Below are 18,242 nucleotides of genomic sequence, written 5' to 3' on the forward strand. Positions count from 1 at the left end.
CACAGAGTTTGCTTGGCTGTAGTCTCAACAGAAGCATATTTCCAAGTCTTTCTCTTGTGAAGTCATTAGGTGAGTTTGAACTACCAGCCTTTCATCTGGCAACCTAGCTCTTAGCCATTTGTGCCACCGGAGCTGCTTTGAGAAAGTACCTCAAACTCACTATCATTGAGCTCACTCTGATTCATGATGACCTTCCACAAGTTACTGAGGCTATAAAACTTTACGGGAAGAGACTGTCCATCTCCTGTCAGGCAGCTGGTGGATTTGAATTGCTGACCTTTTGGTTCTCAGTGTAGCTTCTAATGCACTATGCTACCTGAGCTCTTTAGGTAATGCAAATGGTTTGCACTAGATTGTTAGCAGAAAAGTTGGTAGTTCAGACCCACACAGTGGTACCACAGAAGAGCAGCCTAATGATTTGCTTCCATAAGCATTATAACCAAGAAAACTCCATGAAACAGTAATACTCTTAACACGTAGGATCACCATTAATTGCAATCAACTTGATGGCAACCAATAACAGCAACTTACCAGAGGTAACTTTGGATGATGTCTAAGGTTATTGTTGTAATTATCATTGTCATCATGACCACTAAGTAAAAGTACTGTGTCTTAGACTTAGAAATTTAAAAACGGAAGCAAGTTTAGACACCATCTAATTCAACTTCTCATTTTGCAGATGATGTGTAGGATTGATGGGTGTCTTGCCAAAGCTTAGAAGTCTAAATTTATTTTCTTGTTATTGTTTAACAAATGGAAGGCTTGGGGAATTTATCTGGAATATATGGTGAATGGCAGTGTTATAAACTGGAATGATACGCAATTTAATTTAGATTTAGCATTTCAGTGCCTCCCACATGTGTCTATTGTTGCCTCAAAACCAGTGGAAGAATTAACTAATTTATTCGAGAAATATTCAGTGAGTGCCAAATTTGTGCTTGAAAATATTCCATGTAAGTGAGGTTACCACAGAAAAGAAAACAAAATAATCCCTTTTCTCTAGGAATGTACAAACAATACCTAAGTAAATGCATAAAATGAGTTTCTATCTCCACTTATGATGAGGTAATACATTTGCATATCTTCTTGTTGCTTTCGAGCCGCTTGTGACTCATAGTGACCCCTATGTACAAGAGCCCTAAATGCTGCTCAATCCTGTGCCAACCTCACCATCTCTGACACACTCACTCCCTCCACCCCAGTCACAGAATGGATCCATCTCATAGAGGGTCTTCCTCTCCGGTGCCGTCCCTCCACTTTCCCAAACATGATGTCCCTTTCCAAGGACCAGTCCGTCCTTGCTACATGCCCAAAATATTCCTTGACTCCAAGGAGCAGTCTGGCTTTACCTTCTCCAGGACAAACCTGTTTGTTCTTCCATCAGACCATGGTATATTCAATACTCTTCTCCAGCACCACAGATCAAAGGCATCAATTCTTTATCATCCCTAGTCGCTTTCCAACCCTCCAAAGCACAGCACATAATTGTGAAGACTATAGCCCGGATCAGGTGCACCTTAGGCTCCAGCTTGATGTTGTTGCTCCTCAGTACTCTTGAGAGGTCCCTGACAGCTGACTTTCCCAATGCAATTCATCTCCTGATTTCCTGGGTTCTAGTACCAAGAGTATTGACTAGAGAGCCAAGCAAACTAAAACTGTTGACTATCTCAATCTCTTCACCATCCATTCTGATGCTGCCAATTGGCCCAGTGGTGAGAATCTTTGTTTTCTTGGTGCAATGCAAATGTAAGATTGGCTATAGCAATAAACATATCCAAAAATAAGGCTCAAACTCATTGCTGTCAAGTTAGAACCAACTCCTACCAGCCTTCCAACAGGTTTTCAGGGTCTGTAAATCGGATGAGAGGAGATTGCCCATCTTCCTCCGACAGAGCTCCTGGTGGATTTGAACTGGCAGAGAAACAGTACCAAAATCAATATTTTACCTTCACGTCTTCAAGAATTAGAAAAGGGACAACAAGCAAAGCCTACAGTCTCCAGAAGAAAGGAAATAATAAAGAGCAGAAAGAAATGACATCAAAACAGGAGAAAAAATAAGTAAAAATAACCAAGACTATAAGTTCATTTTCTTTGAAAGGGTTAATACAATTAGCAAGCCCCTGGTAAGTTTAACAAAATAGAACAGGAAGGAGCAAATAACTCAAATAAGATGTAGCATCACAACAGAACCAGCTGAAATATAAGTGATAATTAAAAAGTACTATGAAAAACTATACTATTAACAACAAAAAAATTTGAAAACCTGGAGGGAATGGATAAATTATTAGACATCCCCTGTCTATCTAAACTAACACAATCACAGGTAGAAAATTTAAACAGACGTATCACAAATAAAAGAAATTGAACAAGTCATGAAAACTCTCCCCTCCAAAAACATTCTGGTCCAGATGGCTTTACCATTTAATTTTTCCAAATTCAGTCAGAGAAGGGCTGAAATCAGTACTACTCAAAATACTTAAGAATATAAAAAGGGTTACTTGGGGATGGATTTTAGGAAGTAGGCATAACCCTGATACCAAAACCTGGCAATTAAATCACTAACAACAAAAATTATAGACAAATGTCCTCATGAACATAGATTCCAAATGGAATCAGTGGAATCTTAACCACTGGAATCTAACATCAAATTAAAAAATAAGTCATCATGATCAAGTGCAATTCATACTAGCTACACAAAGATTGTTATTATTGTTGTTAGGTACCGTCAAGCCAGAACTGACTCATAGCTGACCCTCCAGCAGACTTTCAGAGACAGGTAATCACTTGGGAGGAGATTGCTTTTCTTTTTCCCATTTGACAATTGGTCTATTAAAACCACATCACATGCCTTTGGTTTAGCCGCACAGTTCTTTAGGGGAGTGCCCCTAATTATCACTGCTAATGTCAGCTGGATCCTGGCTGAAAGGTGAGAATACTAGAAGCATGCCTATTCGTGTTTTATTTACTATGCAAAGGCATTTGACTGTGAATAGTAACAAACTATGGCTAACATTGAGAAGAATTGGAATTCCAGCATATATAATTGTGCTCATGTGAAACCTACACCTATACCAAGAAGCTGCTATCCAAACAGAGCAAGGGATGGTTAAACATCAGGAAAGGTGTGCATCAGGTTTGTATCCTTTTTCCATACCTATTCATTCTGTATACAAAGCAGATATTTAGAGAAGCTGGACTCTATGAAGAAGAATGTGGCATTAGGATTGGTGGAAGACTCATTAAGACCTGCATTATGCAATTCGCACACTTTTGATTGCTAAAAGTGAGGAGGACTTGAAGCACTTACTGCAGAAGAACAAAGACTACATATAGCCTTGAACACAGATTACATCTCAACATCAAGAAGACAAAAATCCTCACCACTGGATTGGTAAACAACATCATGATAAATGAAAAAAGGATTAAAATTGTCAATCATTTCATATTACTTGGATCCACAAAACCCTTGGGGCAAGTTCTCTGTCATTGACCTCCAAATTATTGAGGAGCAATGATGTCAGGTTGAAGACTACAGTACATCTGATTCAGACCATGGTCTTTTCCATCACTTAGATCACTTTCCATCTCAGCTGTGCATCTGGACAATGAATAAGATGACAGAAGAAGAATAATTAATACCTTTTAGTTGTAATGTCTCTCGGTTCTTTGATTACCTGGGGGGAGATGGGAGGGGTTTCTAAGCTGCCCAGCCTTCAGCTTGTCAAATGCCTACCCCTTCCTCTGTGCGGCCAGCCGGAATGAATGTCTTGCGGTTTTTTCTTCTTTGATTACCTGGGGGAGATGGGAGGGGTCTCTAAGCTGCTCAGCCTTCAGCTTGTCAGATGCCTACCCCTTCCTTGGCCAACTGACTGGAAGAGATCGATATTTGTTCCTATCCCAAAGAAAGGTGACCCAACAGAATGTGGAAAGTACAGAACAATCTCACTGATTTCACATGCAAGCAAGATTTTACTGAAGATTATCCAAAAACGACTGGAACAGCACATCAACAGAGAACTACCAGAAGTCCAGGCTGGGTTTAGAAGGGGTCGTGGTACTAGAAATATTGTAGCTGATGTTAGATGGATCTTGGCTGAAAACAGGGAATACCAGAGGAATGTCTATCTGTGTTTCATTGACTATGCAAAGGCATTTGACTGTGTAGATCATAACAAACTATGGCTGACTCTGAGAAGAATGGGAATCCCAGAACACTTGATCGTTCTAATGCGAAACTTATACTTGGACCAGGAGACAGTTGTCAGAACAGAGCAAGGGAACACTGCATGGTTCAAAATTGGGAAGGGAGTACGCCAGGGATGCATCCTATCTCCATACCTTTTCAACCTATATGCAGAACAGATTATCCGGGAGGCTGGGCTCTATGAGGAGAAATGTGGGGTCAAGATTGGTGGACGATTTATCAACAACCTGCGTTACGCAGATGACACAACCCTGCTTGCTGAAACTGAAGAGGACCTGAAGCACCCGCTGCAGAGTGTCAAGGACTGCAGCCTACAATATGGATTGAGGCTCAATGTCAAGAAGACAAAGATTCTCACCACTGGACCAATTGGCAGCATCAGGATGGATGGTGAAGGGATTGAGATTGTACACAGCTTTAGTTTGCTTGGCTCCGTAGTCAACAGTCTTGGCACCAGCAGCCAGGAAATTAAAAGGCACATTGCCATGGGAAAGTCTGCTGTTAGGGACCTCTCCAGAGTACTGAAGAGCAATGGTGTCTCTCTGGAGACTAAGGTGTGTATGATATAAGGCTTTGGTCTTCCCAATCACTTGTTATGCATCAGAGAGTTGGACAATGACCAAGGAGGATAGAAGGAGAATTGATGCCTTTGAGCTGTGGTGCTGGAGAAGAGTATTGAGAATACCATGGACTGCTAGGAAAACAAACAGATTTGTCCTGGAAAGGGTTAAACCGGGTGGCTCCTTGGAGGCAAAGATTCTGAGGCTCCGTCTAACATACTTTGGATATGTTGTGAGGAGAGACCGGTCCTTGGAGAGGGACATCATGCTTGGGAAGGTGGAGGGACAGCGCAGGAGAGGAAGGCCCTCTATGAGGTGGATTGATTCAGTGACTGGGATAATTGGGATGGGAGTGTCAGAGACAGTGCTATTGGCACAGGACAGAGCGGAGTTTAGGGCTGTTGTACATAGGGTCGCTAGGAGTCGCAGGTGACTCGACAGCACATAACAACAACAGCAAGAAGTTGTAATGTTGGAGATGAATACTGAATATCAGAGCCTGCCAAAAGAACAAACAGATAGTGTCTTAGAGAAGGTGTAGCCCGAATGTTCCTAGAAGGCAAAGATGACAAAGCTTCATCTCACATGCTTTGGGCATATTAAGTGAGACTGTTCCTTGGAAAGGGAGGTCTGGTGCATTAGTGACAAGAAGCTGTGCTGCAATACCAAAGGCACATGGTTTGAGACTACCAGCTGCTCCGTGGAAAAAGGATGGGCAATCTCTTCCCATGTAATTAACTGCTTCTGAAAACCTGCCAGAGAGTCAGCTATGGTATATAACAATATAATGTTTGGAAAGGTGGAGGGTCAATGGAGGAGGCGAGGACCCTCAAAGAGATGGATTGACATAGTGACTGCAGCAATGGGCTCAATGGGTATCAGAGATGATAAGGATAGGACAGGGTTCAGATCTGTTGTTCATAGGATCACTATAAGTCATACACTACCAATGGTACCTAACAACAGCATACAAAGATGGCTTAACATTAGAACAACAATTAGTGTAATCTACCACATCAATAATTTGTAGCTTCAAAATCCTTGCCTCCAGAAAGAAAGTTGGTTTCACCCTCTCCAAAACAGGGGAAGAAACCCACATAATATCTCAATTGATGGAGAAAAGGCATTTGGCAAAATTCAACATTCTTTCCTGATAAAAATGCTCAACAAAATTGGAGTAGAGGGGGAAGCTCAGTGAATCCAGTTCCAGACTTGAAAGATAAACTCTTGGATGGTGTAATATTCTTTATGAGGGGGGGGGAAACCCATAATTGATATATCTCATTGTGTCTGGAGTGCCCTGAATGTAACCAGGAAGTACTGAGGACTTAAATGTGTGACCTGGAATCTGGGAGTAAGTGGTATGAACGGAATGGAGCACTCTGAGTGATTACATGACTAGGTTTTCTCGTTCTCTCCTGGTTGAAACGTGTTATCTTATGTAACTAATTATACCTCCTTTTTTAACTCAAAACTTTCCAAGTTGAACAAAAAATGGTATCATCGTTCTTCCTCTTAGAGTTAAAAATCATTAGATTATACTTACCTTTCTCCATTTCCCCCTCCCACATTAAACAAAGCTCAAAAAATCTCTTAAAGATTAAGGGTTTGAGATTACCTTTGAGCAAGGTGTAGAGCATAGGATGAAGGTGTCAGATGATGATTCTAAGGGAATCTTTTTCATCTTTAGATTAGAGAGCCTACTGAAACAAAAATGTTTCTCTCATCTCCTTCTCTCCTCCATCCTCTGTTATCCTAAGCTGAAGAAGACTTCTTGTTGTTATTGTGTGCCATCAAGTTGGAATCAGCCCATAGCTTACCCTCCAGTGGGTTTGCAGAGACAGTAAAATGCATGCGAAAAGACTGCTCATCTTTTTCCCATAGAGCAGCTAGTTGATTCGAACTGCATGCCTTTAAGTTGGCAGCACAACTCCTTACCACTAAGCCACCTGAGCTACCTTGACCTATGTGGTCCTAAAGAAGATACTAGGAAGACTCTGGAGAAACTGGTCTGCAGATATTTTTGAAATATCAAGATATTTTTGAAAGATCAAAAATAAAATTTTTGAAAAAAACATAGCAGATATTTTAGATGAGCTGAGAGCATAGAAATGTCCCACTGCTGTGTTCATTTTCCCCACTGGTAAGAGAGGCCAGTGTAGATTCAAACACATTTTCTCCAACTCAGGGGAGCTCTGGTGGTGTAGTCCATAAGGAATTGTACTGCTCACCCAAAAGGTAAGCCTCTCTTTAGTGGTTCAAATCCCCCAGAGGTTCTGAGGGAGAATGGTGGAAATCTCCTTGTGATCTATGAATTGGTTCTGACTGGAGTACAGTGAGTTTTGGTTTTCCCCTCAAACTCAGTGTTTGAGCTAAAGTTTCTTCCCTTTTTAAAAAACTTAACTTTGTTTTCTTTTTGTAAAGGAGGAGATTATCAGAAGTTATATTTATCCTCTGGGGTTAAATAAAAATATTTCTCGTATTTCCCAAATCTAAGGCAAACATTTACTTACTTGTGCTTGCATGTTGGGACCTACCCTCAAGAAACACTCATGTGGCCAATCACCCACCTCCCACATTCTAAAGGCCGTACCTTACCTATGGAACAATAATATAATCCTCAGCCCCTTCCCCTTTCATCCTCTTGTGTTACAAGATTCTTCCCCATTTGCTTTTGTTCTAAATGTAGCTTTTGACAAGGAGCATGCTAGCCAGAAAGCCATGTTCCTGGATAGTTTCCACGCATCTGACCTCAGGTACCCTCAAGTGAGGCAGGATTTCATTCCTGAACGCTCCTTCCCTCCTTCTCTGGAGTTGGCTGGCTCTCGGGTCATTCCTACTTTCTGTTTTACAAGCAGGGTAATAATGCCAGTTTCAATGCTCAGACCACATGGATTTCCCATCCACACTCATTCCCGTGGTAATGTCATACAACCTCATGGATTTAAATGCTATTTATATTTGGATTATTCCTAAGTTTGTATCTCCAGTTTAAACTCTTCCCCTGCACTCCAGATTTCTATAACAAAAGGCCTACTTCATTTCTACAGTTAAATGTCTAATAGACATCTAATAGACAAAACTGAATTCTTGATTGTCCCTCTAAACTTCCACAGTTTTTCCTATCTCCATTAATGGCCACTGTATCCTGTATCCTTCCAGGTCTTCTGACCAAAAATCTTGGTGTCGCTTCAGAATCTTCTCTTCCTGCTCCTGTCCAGTCCAATGTGTTAGGAAGTCTGGTTGACTCTATCTACGCTCGACATTCATTCAGAATCCTCTCACTCCTTACTGTCTCCATTGCTTTCATCCTGGTCCAAGGCACCATCAGGTCTTGACAGGGTTCTTGCTGTGGTTTCTTAACTGATCTCTCAACTTTGCACTGGACCCTACAGATCACAACATAATGATCTCTTTAGAATATAAGTTCATTCTTCTGCTTAAAGCTTGCTAATGGTATCCGTCTCATGAGATAGAAAAGCCAGTATCTTACTACTAGGCTGACTCATCTCTTCCCAACTTTGTGCCTGCATCAGCTATAGCTCTCCACTTGCTCATTCTACATCAGCCACGTTAGCCTTTGCACTTCGGAGTTCTGCCTGCCTGAAACATTCTTTCCTCTGATCCCTTCCATTAGCTCCCGGCTGAAATGTTACCTTCTTGGCAGTCTCTTTCTGGCTATGCTATTTTAAATTGCAAGCTACAACTAAGGATGATCGAAGAATTGATGACTTTGAGTTGTGGTGCTGGAGAAGAGTCTTAAACATACATACCATGGACTACCAAGAAAATAAATAGGTCTATATTGGAGAGGTTGAAACCAAGTTTCTCCTTAGAGGCTAGGATTTTTAAGCTCCATCTCACATACTTTGGGCATGTGGCCAGGAGGGTCCAATCCTTGGAGAAGGACATCATTCTTGGAAGGGGGAGGCACAGCGTAGAAGAGGAAGACCTTTGATGAGATGGATTGATAGAGTAACTTGGGCCGTGGGGGTTGGTGTGTTGGAATTAGTGAGACTGGCTCAGGACAGGGCAGGATTCAGAGCTGCTGTACATGGGGTCGCTATGGGTTGCAGACGACTTGACGGCACATAACAACAACAACCCTGTTATCAAGAGAGAACCAGTTCTTAGAAAAAGATGTCATGCTGGGAAGGGTAGAGGGTCAGAAAAAGAAAGGATTACCCTCAACAAGATGAATTGGCACAGTGATTGTAACAGTTGGCATGAACATATTAGAGAATATGATGGTGATGAATAGAGCAAGGTTGAGAAAGGGTCCCAATGAGTTGTAGTTGAGTTGATGGCACCTAACAATATGTTACGTATGTTTTGCCTGTGTTATCACTGTATTGTGTAGCTTTCCCCACTATAAGATTAATGCCATGAAAATGATAATTTTGTTTGATTCACTGATGTTCCCTGATACCTAGAATCATGACTTGAGCATAGTAGATGCTTGAGAAATAATTTATAAATGTTGTGTTATTTTTATGTGCTGTCGAGTCACCCGTGACTCATAGCGACCCTATGTACAACAGACCTAAACCCTGCTCTATCCTGTGCCAATCTTATTGTCTCTGACACACCTAACCCCATTTCCCCAGTCACTGAATCAATTCATCTTATTGAGGGTCTTTCTCTCCTGCACTGTCCCTCCACTCTCCCAAGCATGACATCCCTCTCCAAGGACTTAACCCACCTTGCAACATGTCCAAAGTATGTCAGACAAAGCTTCAGAATCCTTACCTTCAAGGAGCAGCCTGGCTTCACCCTTTCCAGAATACAATGATAAAACAAATGCTAGAAACAGCTTAGTATATCAGTGGCAATCTTTAGCACATGCTTAATTGCTTTGATTTTTAATTGAACTACTACTGTGTATAATGCCTTGTACTGTGTTCTATCCCACTCTTTCTACAAAGGCTGCTTCTGTTTCATGCATTTCATCTTGTTCCTTCTCTCTTTCCTAAGACTGTCTTTCTCTTCCCCATTTAATCCTCCAAGCCTTTGCCACTGAATATCACCCTACAATTTTTGCCATGGACTTTTTCCTAACTAATTCTCTTGCTCCTGGTCAGTGCATATCAGAACCTAACAACTAAGGCCTGTAGCTCCATCCACCTACTGACAACTCATCCTTGCTGGCTATGTGTGACAAATTTCTGAACTCCACTCTTCAAGACCTGGAGGATGGGGACCAGGCCATATGTATTTCTTATATCAAATAGTGCTCTCTGCTTTTCAGTCTGGCTTTTGTTGCCAATTTGATTATGCTCCAAAAGTAAGGCTATAATATTCAAACATGAAAAGAAACAGAAATCATGATGATGTGACCCTGTGCAGAAGAGCCTGAAGTTAGCATCAGGAAATCGTCATTGACCCGGTTCTCCATGAGACCCTGTCATCAAATGGCTATACAGCATGGTGTAATACCATATAGCATGGTTTAACACCAGCCCCAACTTTTAGCCGACTAGAAGGAGACTGGCCACAACACTAAGTATACCTAGTTCAATAGTTTGCACACTAAGTGGTCAGTAAGTATTTATTGAATTACAAAATTAAAAGTATAGCCTCAAGGGATATAAAATAGTACTGAATTTTGTACAACTGGGTTTTAATGGTAGCATAAGGAATAGCAAATTTAGAAGCCAAGAGCAGGTTCAAATCCTAAATCTGCAGAGTACATCAAGGCTCAGCTGTAGAAAACGATCCCTGATTGGGCAGTAACAACTTGGCTACTAACTGGAAGGTCCACAGTTGGAACCCACCATGGTCCATTCCATGGGGGGAAAAAATGAGACAATTTGCTTTTTTCAAAACTTACAAACTTGAAAACCTTATATGGTAGTTGTGCTCTGTCGTCTAGAGTTGTGACAAGTCAGAACTTGGGTTGTTTTCTTGTTTTTGTTTTTATGTTGCTGTTGTTGTTTTTCTTTTGTGACTTTAAGAAGTCACTAAACCTTATCCACAAAGTGAATGTCTTGTGTGATTGTTATTATTACTACTAGTTAAGATATATATTAGTACAGCTTAGAAAAAGCACAAATAGATGAACAGTTGATGCTGATATTATTACCACCATCAGACTTCAGCCTTTCAGACATTGGGCCAATCACATTGTTGCCTCATGGACTTCTGTTTCCTTAACTGGAAGATCAAAGGCTAAACATAGATGACCCTTAAATGGTGAAGTTCCTAGATTACTGCCATAATTCAGTTAACTAGGATTATAGTCCATATCTTGTGACTTTCAGCAAACCATTTCATCTTTCTTTGCCTGTTTTTCTCATAGGCATAATGAACATGATTCTGGGTTGGTGCTTTCGAAGTTTTATTTTTCAGCTTGAATACTTTATGAGGCTTGAGATGCTTGTAGTTGATACCAAAGAAGAGATTCAGAACCTGATTTCCATTCAGTAACAGTTGCTATTGAGTCAGTCCTAAGTCATGGTGACATACATGACATACTTGCTCCATAGGGTTTTCAGAGACTGATTATTTAGGAGTAAATCATCAGACCTTTCTTTGGAGGTCCTTCCTTCTTGATGGATTTAAACCTCTAGCCTTTCTATTACAAGTGCACTGAGTATTTGCAATACCCATATAAATCTCCCAAATGGGCAAATCAAGACTCTGTCATTGTCACTTGTCATAAAGTCAACTACAACTCATAGTGATCTTATGAACAGTGGCTCTGAACCATGCCCTGACCTGAGCCACCTCTACCGTGTCTGACAAGCTTGACCCCATTGCCACCATCACTGTGTCAAATCATCTCATCTAGGGGAGTTCGTTTCCTCTGCTGAACCTCTTCCCTTCCAAACATGATGTCCTTCTCCAAGGACTAGTCCTCCTGGAAGCATGTCCAAAGTATGTGAGTTGGAGCTTCAAAATCCTTGCCTCTCAGGAGCAATGTGGTCTACCAGGACAGACCTGTTTGTTCTCTTGGCAGTCCATGGTATATTCAATACTCCAGCACCACAGCTCAAAGCCATCAATTCTTTTTCTTTCATCTTTAGTCATTGTCCAGCTCTCAGATGCATATTAAGTGATTCAGAGGACGAAGGCCTGGAGATGGTTATAGAGCAAAGACAGCATTGAGTAGCTGGAAAGGGGTCTATGGTAGTGGATCCAAGAAAAAAAAAAAAGAGAATGGATGTTTTCATAAGTGAATGGAGCTGTGCTTCTCTAATCTGGCTGGCAATCCGTTAAGATGCAGATGCCAAATTAAAGTTTCTTCTATAAATGGAATAGTACTTTCTACTCTAAAGGGGGGAAAATGTGATTTTTGGTGAATAAAGTTAAGTTTTACTTTTAAAAAAAATGCAGATTCCAAGTTGGCAGTTGTAGAATGTAGACTGAGATGCTGCATTTCAAACAAGCTCCCAAGCCTCTCTTTCTTCCTCAACTATTCTGGGTAGATTTGGACCGCCAACTGAGAGCAAGCCATTTATAATACAGGGGCAGAAAGGGGTAAATTAAAGGTTTCAGAGAGGAAAGGGAAAGGAAGGGGAGGAGGGGAAAGGGAGTCTAGAGCCAGTCATTGAACCACACTTTAGGTAGCAAATAGGAGTGTTCTTACCCCAGTGTAATAGCTCGGACTCTTGCAGATAGGAAAGAGTGGCTGATCTCCTCTCCATGCCTTGCCCCCAAGACCCCAAAGTAAAGAATGTTTTTGCCATTGTTATTTTTCACACGGTCGGTCCTTCCCTCATCCTTACACACACACACACACACACACATTAACACACTAGCCTCTTCCCCTCATCAATACATCCACCACTGGCCTTTGCTGCAAAAGTGATTTTGGGGGGAAAGAATCTCACACCACATTTCCAGGCCCTTACTGTCTGGCCGTGACAATCCCAGAGGACTGGGAAGTGAAAAGGTCTACAGCGGTGATGTCATATCCAGGTTTTCCGACTTACATGGTAGTCTTTCCTCCCGAGTCCCGGGGGCTGGCATTTCTGTGGGCCCCTTCCCCCACCCCACATCAGAAGGGATGCCTCCGATACGGTGCTTTCCCCATCTGACCACTTACACATGTACACACACGTTCTACACACTGTCCTAGAGAAACTGGAGACAGCTCTTTCCTGTCTTCCTGAGTGAGCGCTCATTTTTCACACGACAGCCCACAGAACAAATGCTAGCGTTTGTGAAGCACACTCCACTGAGGCTGCCACTGGGACACCCTCAAGTTTTATTTTCCCTAGTCACAGCCTGCGGGAGAAGGATGGGCAGTCTCCTCCCGTATGATTAACTGCCTCTGCAAACCCGCCAGAGGGTCGGCTATGGGATGGTTCCGACTCTGCAGTACACATCAACAGTCACCCCCTAGGAGTCTTGCATCTCAAATCCACTCACAGCCCTCCCACTTGGGAAGCAGGCTCTCAAACCAAGCCACCTTCCCTTTTCTTCTTGGCCCCCTACAACCCCCTCCTTTTCACATTTCATCTCTCCCTGCTTTCTTCTTCTCAGGAACTTTTCCACCTGCCCTTTCTCTCTCCTGGGAGGTAACAGTGGTTTGTAATCTACTGACCAAAAGGAGATCAAACTCACCCCAGGACACTATGGAAGAGACCTTGACCATTTGCACTATAAAGATTCCCACCAAAAGGAGCTCAGCTCTCCCCTGGAATAGGGTCACCATGAGTTATTGACTCTATGGCAGTAGCTTCGGTTATGTTTTTTGTTTTCTCTTCCCATTTTTTTCCCATTAAGCTCTTTTCAGCTGTTCCTCACCTCCCACAGGCTCTTTTGAAGGGGTCCAAAGAGAAAATGACTTTGCTTGACTGAAAGCATTTAGATTATCGCTTTGAGCAACTAGTATGCCAAGCAATTCCCTCACTCCTCTTTCCCCCTTTAAGGTACTTACTGAGGTCACTGTCTTTTCATGTCTTTGTATTTCCCTCATGGAAATAGTCCTTTAAGGGAGAAGAGATTCAGAAAAAGGAAGAACTACTGCACTAGTCTGGGACATCTCCTTATTATCCATAATGTCTGAAAAGTGGAGATGGAGGGGCCCTTAGAGGTCATGTGACTGATAAACTTCCCTTTTTAAAAGAGTAACAAGAGATTTCTGCAGTGAATGAGAAATCTGAGTCCATCATTTAAAGTAACTTAGTAGAAAAATGTCCAAATGATCTTTTGTTTATCCCGAGAACTGGAATTTTAAAACCTCACGCCTGATTTCTCTCTCCATTTTCTATGTCTTCTCCCAGCAGATTCTGATTTTATACCTTCTAACGGGCAATCTCCTCTTGTGTGATTAACCGCCTCTGAAAAGCCACTGGAGGGTCAACTATGGGTCGGTTCTGACTCAATGGTGCACAACAACACAACAAGCTCAAGCAATTTCAGTGGCTCCCTATTTGCTCTCACTAGGAAACCAATTTCAATCCTGCTTTCAACACAGAGTGTTCCCTGCCCGCCTCAGATCTGTTCACACCCCAGTACAGCCTACTGTATTCATTCCTTCACCAACGATACTCTCTGTTTAGCATTTAATAATACATTCTTAAGTATTGTTTACTTTGGTTTAATAGAAGTTTATCTTATACCCAAAGCTCCCTAGGAATCACATCAGGTGTATTTTTCATGATAATAATCTTTATTCTTGTGTGTGTGTGAGACAGAGACAGAGACAGACAGACAGAGTTGTCCACCATTTGGAATCTGATTAAAAAACCCAAACAAACAAATAAACAACGAAACTAGACATTCTTCCTCTGGAAAATGTGCCTGTGTTTGGGATGATGACTAAAATTTCAGGGGGCTTGAGGTCTCTTTTTGCCACTAATGTCTCTAGATTCATGACACCTGATGTCACAAATAGTCCTGTTGGCTGAATGCATGCTAGGTATTGCAGGATTGCCTGTTTGATGTGTGTCTCTTTCCCTCTCTCCTCTGCAGATTGCCCTGACCTTCTCGATTGTCTTTGGGGTGATTGTATACCGGATCACAACTAAAGCTGCTCTGTCTCTCAACAAGGCCACTCGCTCTAATGTCCGAGTGACCGTGACAGCAACGGCAGTCATCATCAACCTTGTCGTCATTCTCATCCTGGACGAGATCTATGGAGCTGTAGCCAAGTGGCTCACCAAAATTGGTATTATGCCTCCAAGTCCCATATTTATCCTAGGCACTTAGAACAAGGTGGCCAGTTCAGTGTATGCAAGGTCATTGATGTTTACCAATTACCATTGATGATGACCCAAACTGAGAGAAGGGATCCTTTTTCCTATCTTAATTGGAGAAATGAGAGTATGTTGGAGCTATATAACTGTCAAAAATATCCCTTCCAGGCAGGAGTCCTTTCTGCAATGTTCTTGTTCAGTAGTCCCCTTGGCCATGTTGATTGCCATGAGAGACAGGCAACTCACAATTCCTTAAGAATAACCCATGGAATCTACTCTTTTTAGCCTAGCCTGGGTTTAAGACCGAATCAATACTTCCTGTTAAACATTGCAGCCTTTTAGCTCTGCTCATTTTCCCAGCAGCATTTATAAAGTTTAGGAAAGCCTCTTGACACATGAGCCCCAAAGGGTCTTATCTATCCCCATATTACCAGAGGCTCCAGAAAATCCACACATTCCCCATGCACTGAGCAGACTTCAAAGACGCATATCAGACTTCCCAAGCTTCAAACCAGTGAGAAAAATGCAGCGGCCTCAGTGTTCAGACGTGTCATCAGACTTGTCATTTGAGCTGCAACCTGCTGTTGCCCAAGCGCCAGTTCTGGCAGTTATGCGTATCAGGTGGGGGAGGGTGAGAGGCCAGGCCCTTTCTTCATCACACATATTCTGGGTGGCCTGCTTTGCACCCCTTTCCCTCTTTAAATTTCCATTTCCAGACCTAGGCTTAGAAATCCCAATTTCTGTCCACTCACAGAGTGGGTGGGTGAATTGATGCTGTGATATCTTTAATTCACTAACCCACTTAAATTTAGATACTTGATAGGATAAGCCCTTCCTCAAGAGAGCCTTCCCATGGGGATCAGAGTATTCCAGGAAGGAATTCTAACTATTCTTTCAATGTCTTTCCCTAGCTTTAGTCTTACTTGGACTTTATAATGGGCTTTTACCTTTGAGTTTATACAGGTGTTGCCCACTCTTCAAAGGTTCACTTCACACCATTAGGTCTTATGGAATTTTTCATAGGCGCTCCCTGCCCTTGGCTGGTGAGGAAAGCCTGTGTAAGCAGCTTCCTGTCTGTAGAGGTGGGGAAGCCCTCTCAGGGTATGTGTTTATAGGTTAGTTAGGGGTAGTACTAAGAGCTACTTGGAAAAAAATATTAGCAGGTAATTTTCATTCATTGTGTTTAGTAATGTAGGGGATCCTAGGGGAGCACTCAGGAGCCTTGGTGGCCCCGTGGTTAAGTGCTCAACTAGTAATTGCAGGTTGGCAGCCAGAACCCCATGAGCAACCCTGTGGGAGAGAAGATCTGGAGATCTTTTGATAAAGTCTACAGCCTAGACTGTGGGGCAGTTATAGGAGGTCACGACAGGCCAAAGTTGACTCAGCAGCACCAAGCAACAACTTAATGAAAGCAATTTGGGAGACAATTCAACTCTTTTTTTTAATATGTAAATTATTTCATAGCAGCATCAAGATCACATGCAAGTAAAATTTCCTGAAGATAATGCTAGAGCGGTCTCAAAAATACACCAAAAGAGAATATCAGACATTCAAATAAAATCCAGAAAAACATTCATTGTTTTTTATCAGATGAATCTCAGCCAAGAGCACATCTTTCGCTTTATTGACTGTGCGTTTGACTGTGGGATCACAACAAGTTGTTTTTAATCGAGATTTTATTGTAAATTTATAAAGAACTTGGATTTCCATTCATTCATTGTTGTACATTTTCCTCCATGCCGCCCCTCCCTCCCCAGTACATTTTTTTCTTAAAAAAAAAAAATTCTTTCATTTTTATACAGTCCACCCCTACAGACCAACTATTAGGGGCTCAGGTGAGGCTTCTAGGAAGTCAAGGCATTTAATCTGACTGAGATCTCATCAGTGGCAGTCAGACAATCACCTGTGTGAGGAGGAAGTAGAAACAGGAAGAGATGGTTCCTGGGAGAGGAATGATAACTGGGCACTGAAGGGAAAGATAATCTACTGGGAACATGAAGGGAATACTGAAAGGACAGGTGGCCTGGGCTCGGATTAATGGGAAGAAGAATCGGGGTAGATCTTGGCATTACAGAGCATGTCCAAGCTTCAGAGGTACCCAGCTTGGCGGTTGCTCTAAGATCTATTGCATGTCCGGGGCACAGGGTGGAGGGAAACTGAACTCAAAGAGTTGGTCAATACCTGTCTCTTACCAGAAAGCCTTGAGTGCTACACTAAGGGTATTTTTCCCCCCTTTCACTAGCAGTTCATGGTCCCACTGGAGTTCAGAGGGGTACACAAAAGCCATTGCCCATCTTCCTGGCCTGATGTCTGAACCATCAGAGCAATAAGACAAAGATCAAACTCATTATTGTCAAGTCATTCCTATTTACAGACATCTATAATATGGACTTGAACTTCCTTTTCTAAACTCACCAATGAGATTAGCTGTTCCTCCTCCTCTCATCCAAGAGAATGCAGTGAGGTGGGGTGAATAGGGCAGTGTGGTTAGTTCTTTCTACATGGGACACATGCCACATCGCTCATCTTTGCCCCAGAGTAGGACCTATACTAGCATTTGAGGCTCCCGACCAGCTGCTTCCCGCTGTTCTCTTCCACCCTCGCTGACCCAGTCAGCTCCCAGTCACCTGATAGCTCCCTGTCTCCTTCAGGGCCTGTGAGTGCTGCTAAGCGACACTCAGAAGGCCTCTCTTTGAAGCTCCTCTCCAGGTTTGCCTCCTTCACGAGGCCTGGGTTGGACTCAGCCCTCAATGACTTTTCTTCCATTTCTGAACCCCCCTAGCACAAATCCACTCATTTGTTTATCCATCAGATGTTTATTGAGTGGCTACTTTGAGCCAGTCACAATTCAAGGAACCTCAGAGTAAACAAGAATGACAGCCTCTGTTTTCACTTATCCTTGCAGACTAATGAGGGGGAAAACCCCAAATCATTGCTATTGAGTCAGAACTGACTCATAACTGACCCTCCAGTGGTTTTTAAAAAGCTGTTAGTGACACTGGAAGAGATTGCCCATCTCTCTCCCACTAAGCAACTGAAGGATTTGAACAACCTGCCTTTGGGGTGGCCGCATGACTGCTTACCCACTAGGCCACCAGAGCTCAATGAGGGAAAGATGAACAAGAATGAAAATAATTTCTTAGGGTGTAAGAAAGTAGGATGCAGTGATGTAGTAAGACAGTGATTTGGGCTTGTGCACTTAGTTAGGGAGTCAAAAAAGGCCTTTCTGGGATGGACATAATGCAGCCTCAATAATAAAATAGAACAAGACCAACCTCATCAAGAAGTAGAGAAAGAGCTCTAGGGAGAGAGCACAGCATCAGCAAAGCTGTG

At 42.3% G+C, this 18,242-nt stretch overlaps 1 protein-coding gene across 1 annotated transcript in view; it reads left to right on the plus strand.

The window, feature by feature from the left end:
• ANO2 (anoctamin 2) overlaps positions 1-18,242 on the plus strand; it is a 504,048-nt gene that overhangs the window by 390,257 nt on the left and 95,549 nt on the right. Inside the window, exon 16 of the mRNA XM_006891290.1 lies at positions 14,686-14,881. Coding sequence (XP_006891352.1) covers positions 14,686-14,881 — 196 coding nt within the window. The remainder of the gene's footprint in view (positions 1-14,685; positions 14,882-18,242) is intronic.

The sequence above is a fragment of the Elephantulus edwardii genome, unplaced genomic scaffold (genome assembly GCF_000299155.1).
Source record: "Elephantulus edwardii isolate Elephantulus edwardi_28Jun2011 unplaced genomic scaffold, EleEdw1.0 scaffold00096, whole genome shotgun sequence".
In the NCBI taxonomy this organism is placed as follows: Eukaryota; Metazoa; Chordata; class Mammalia; order Macroscelidea; family Macroscelididae; genus Elephantulus; species Elephantulus edwardii.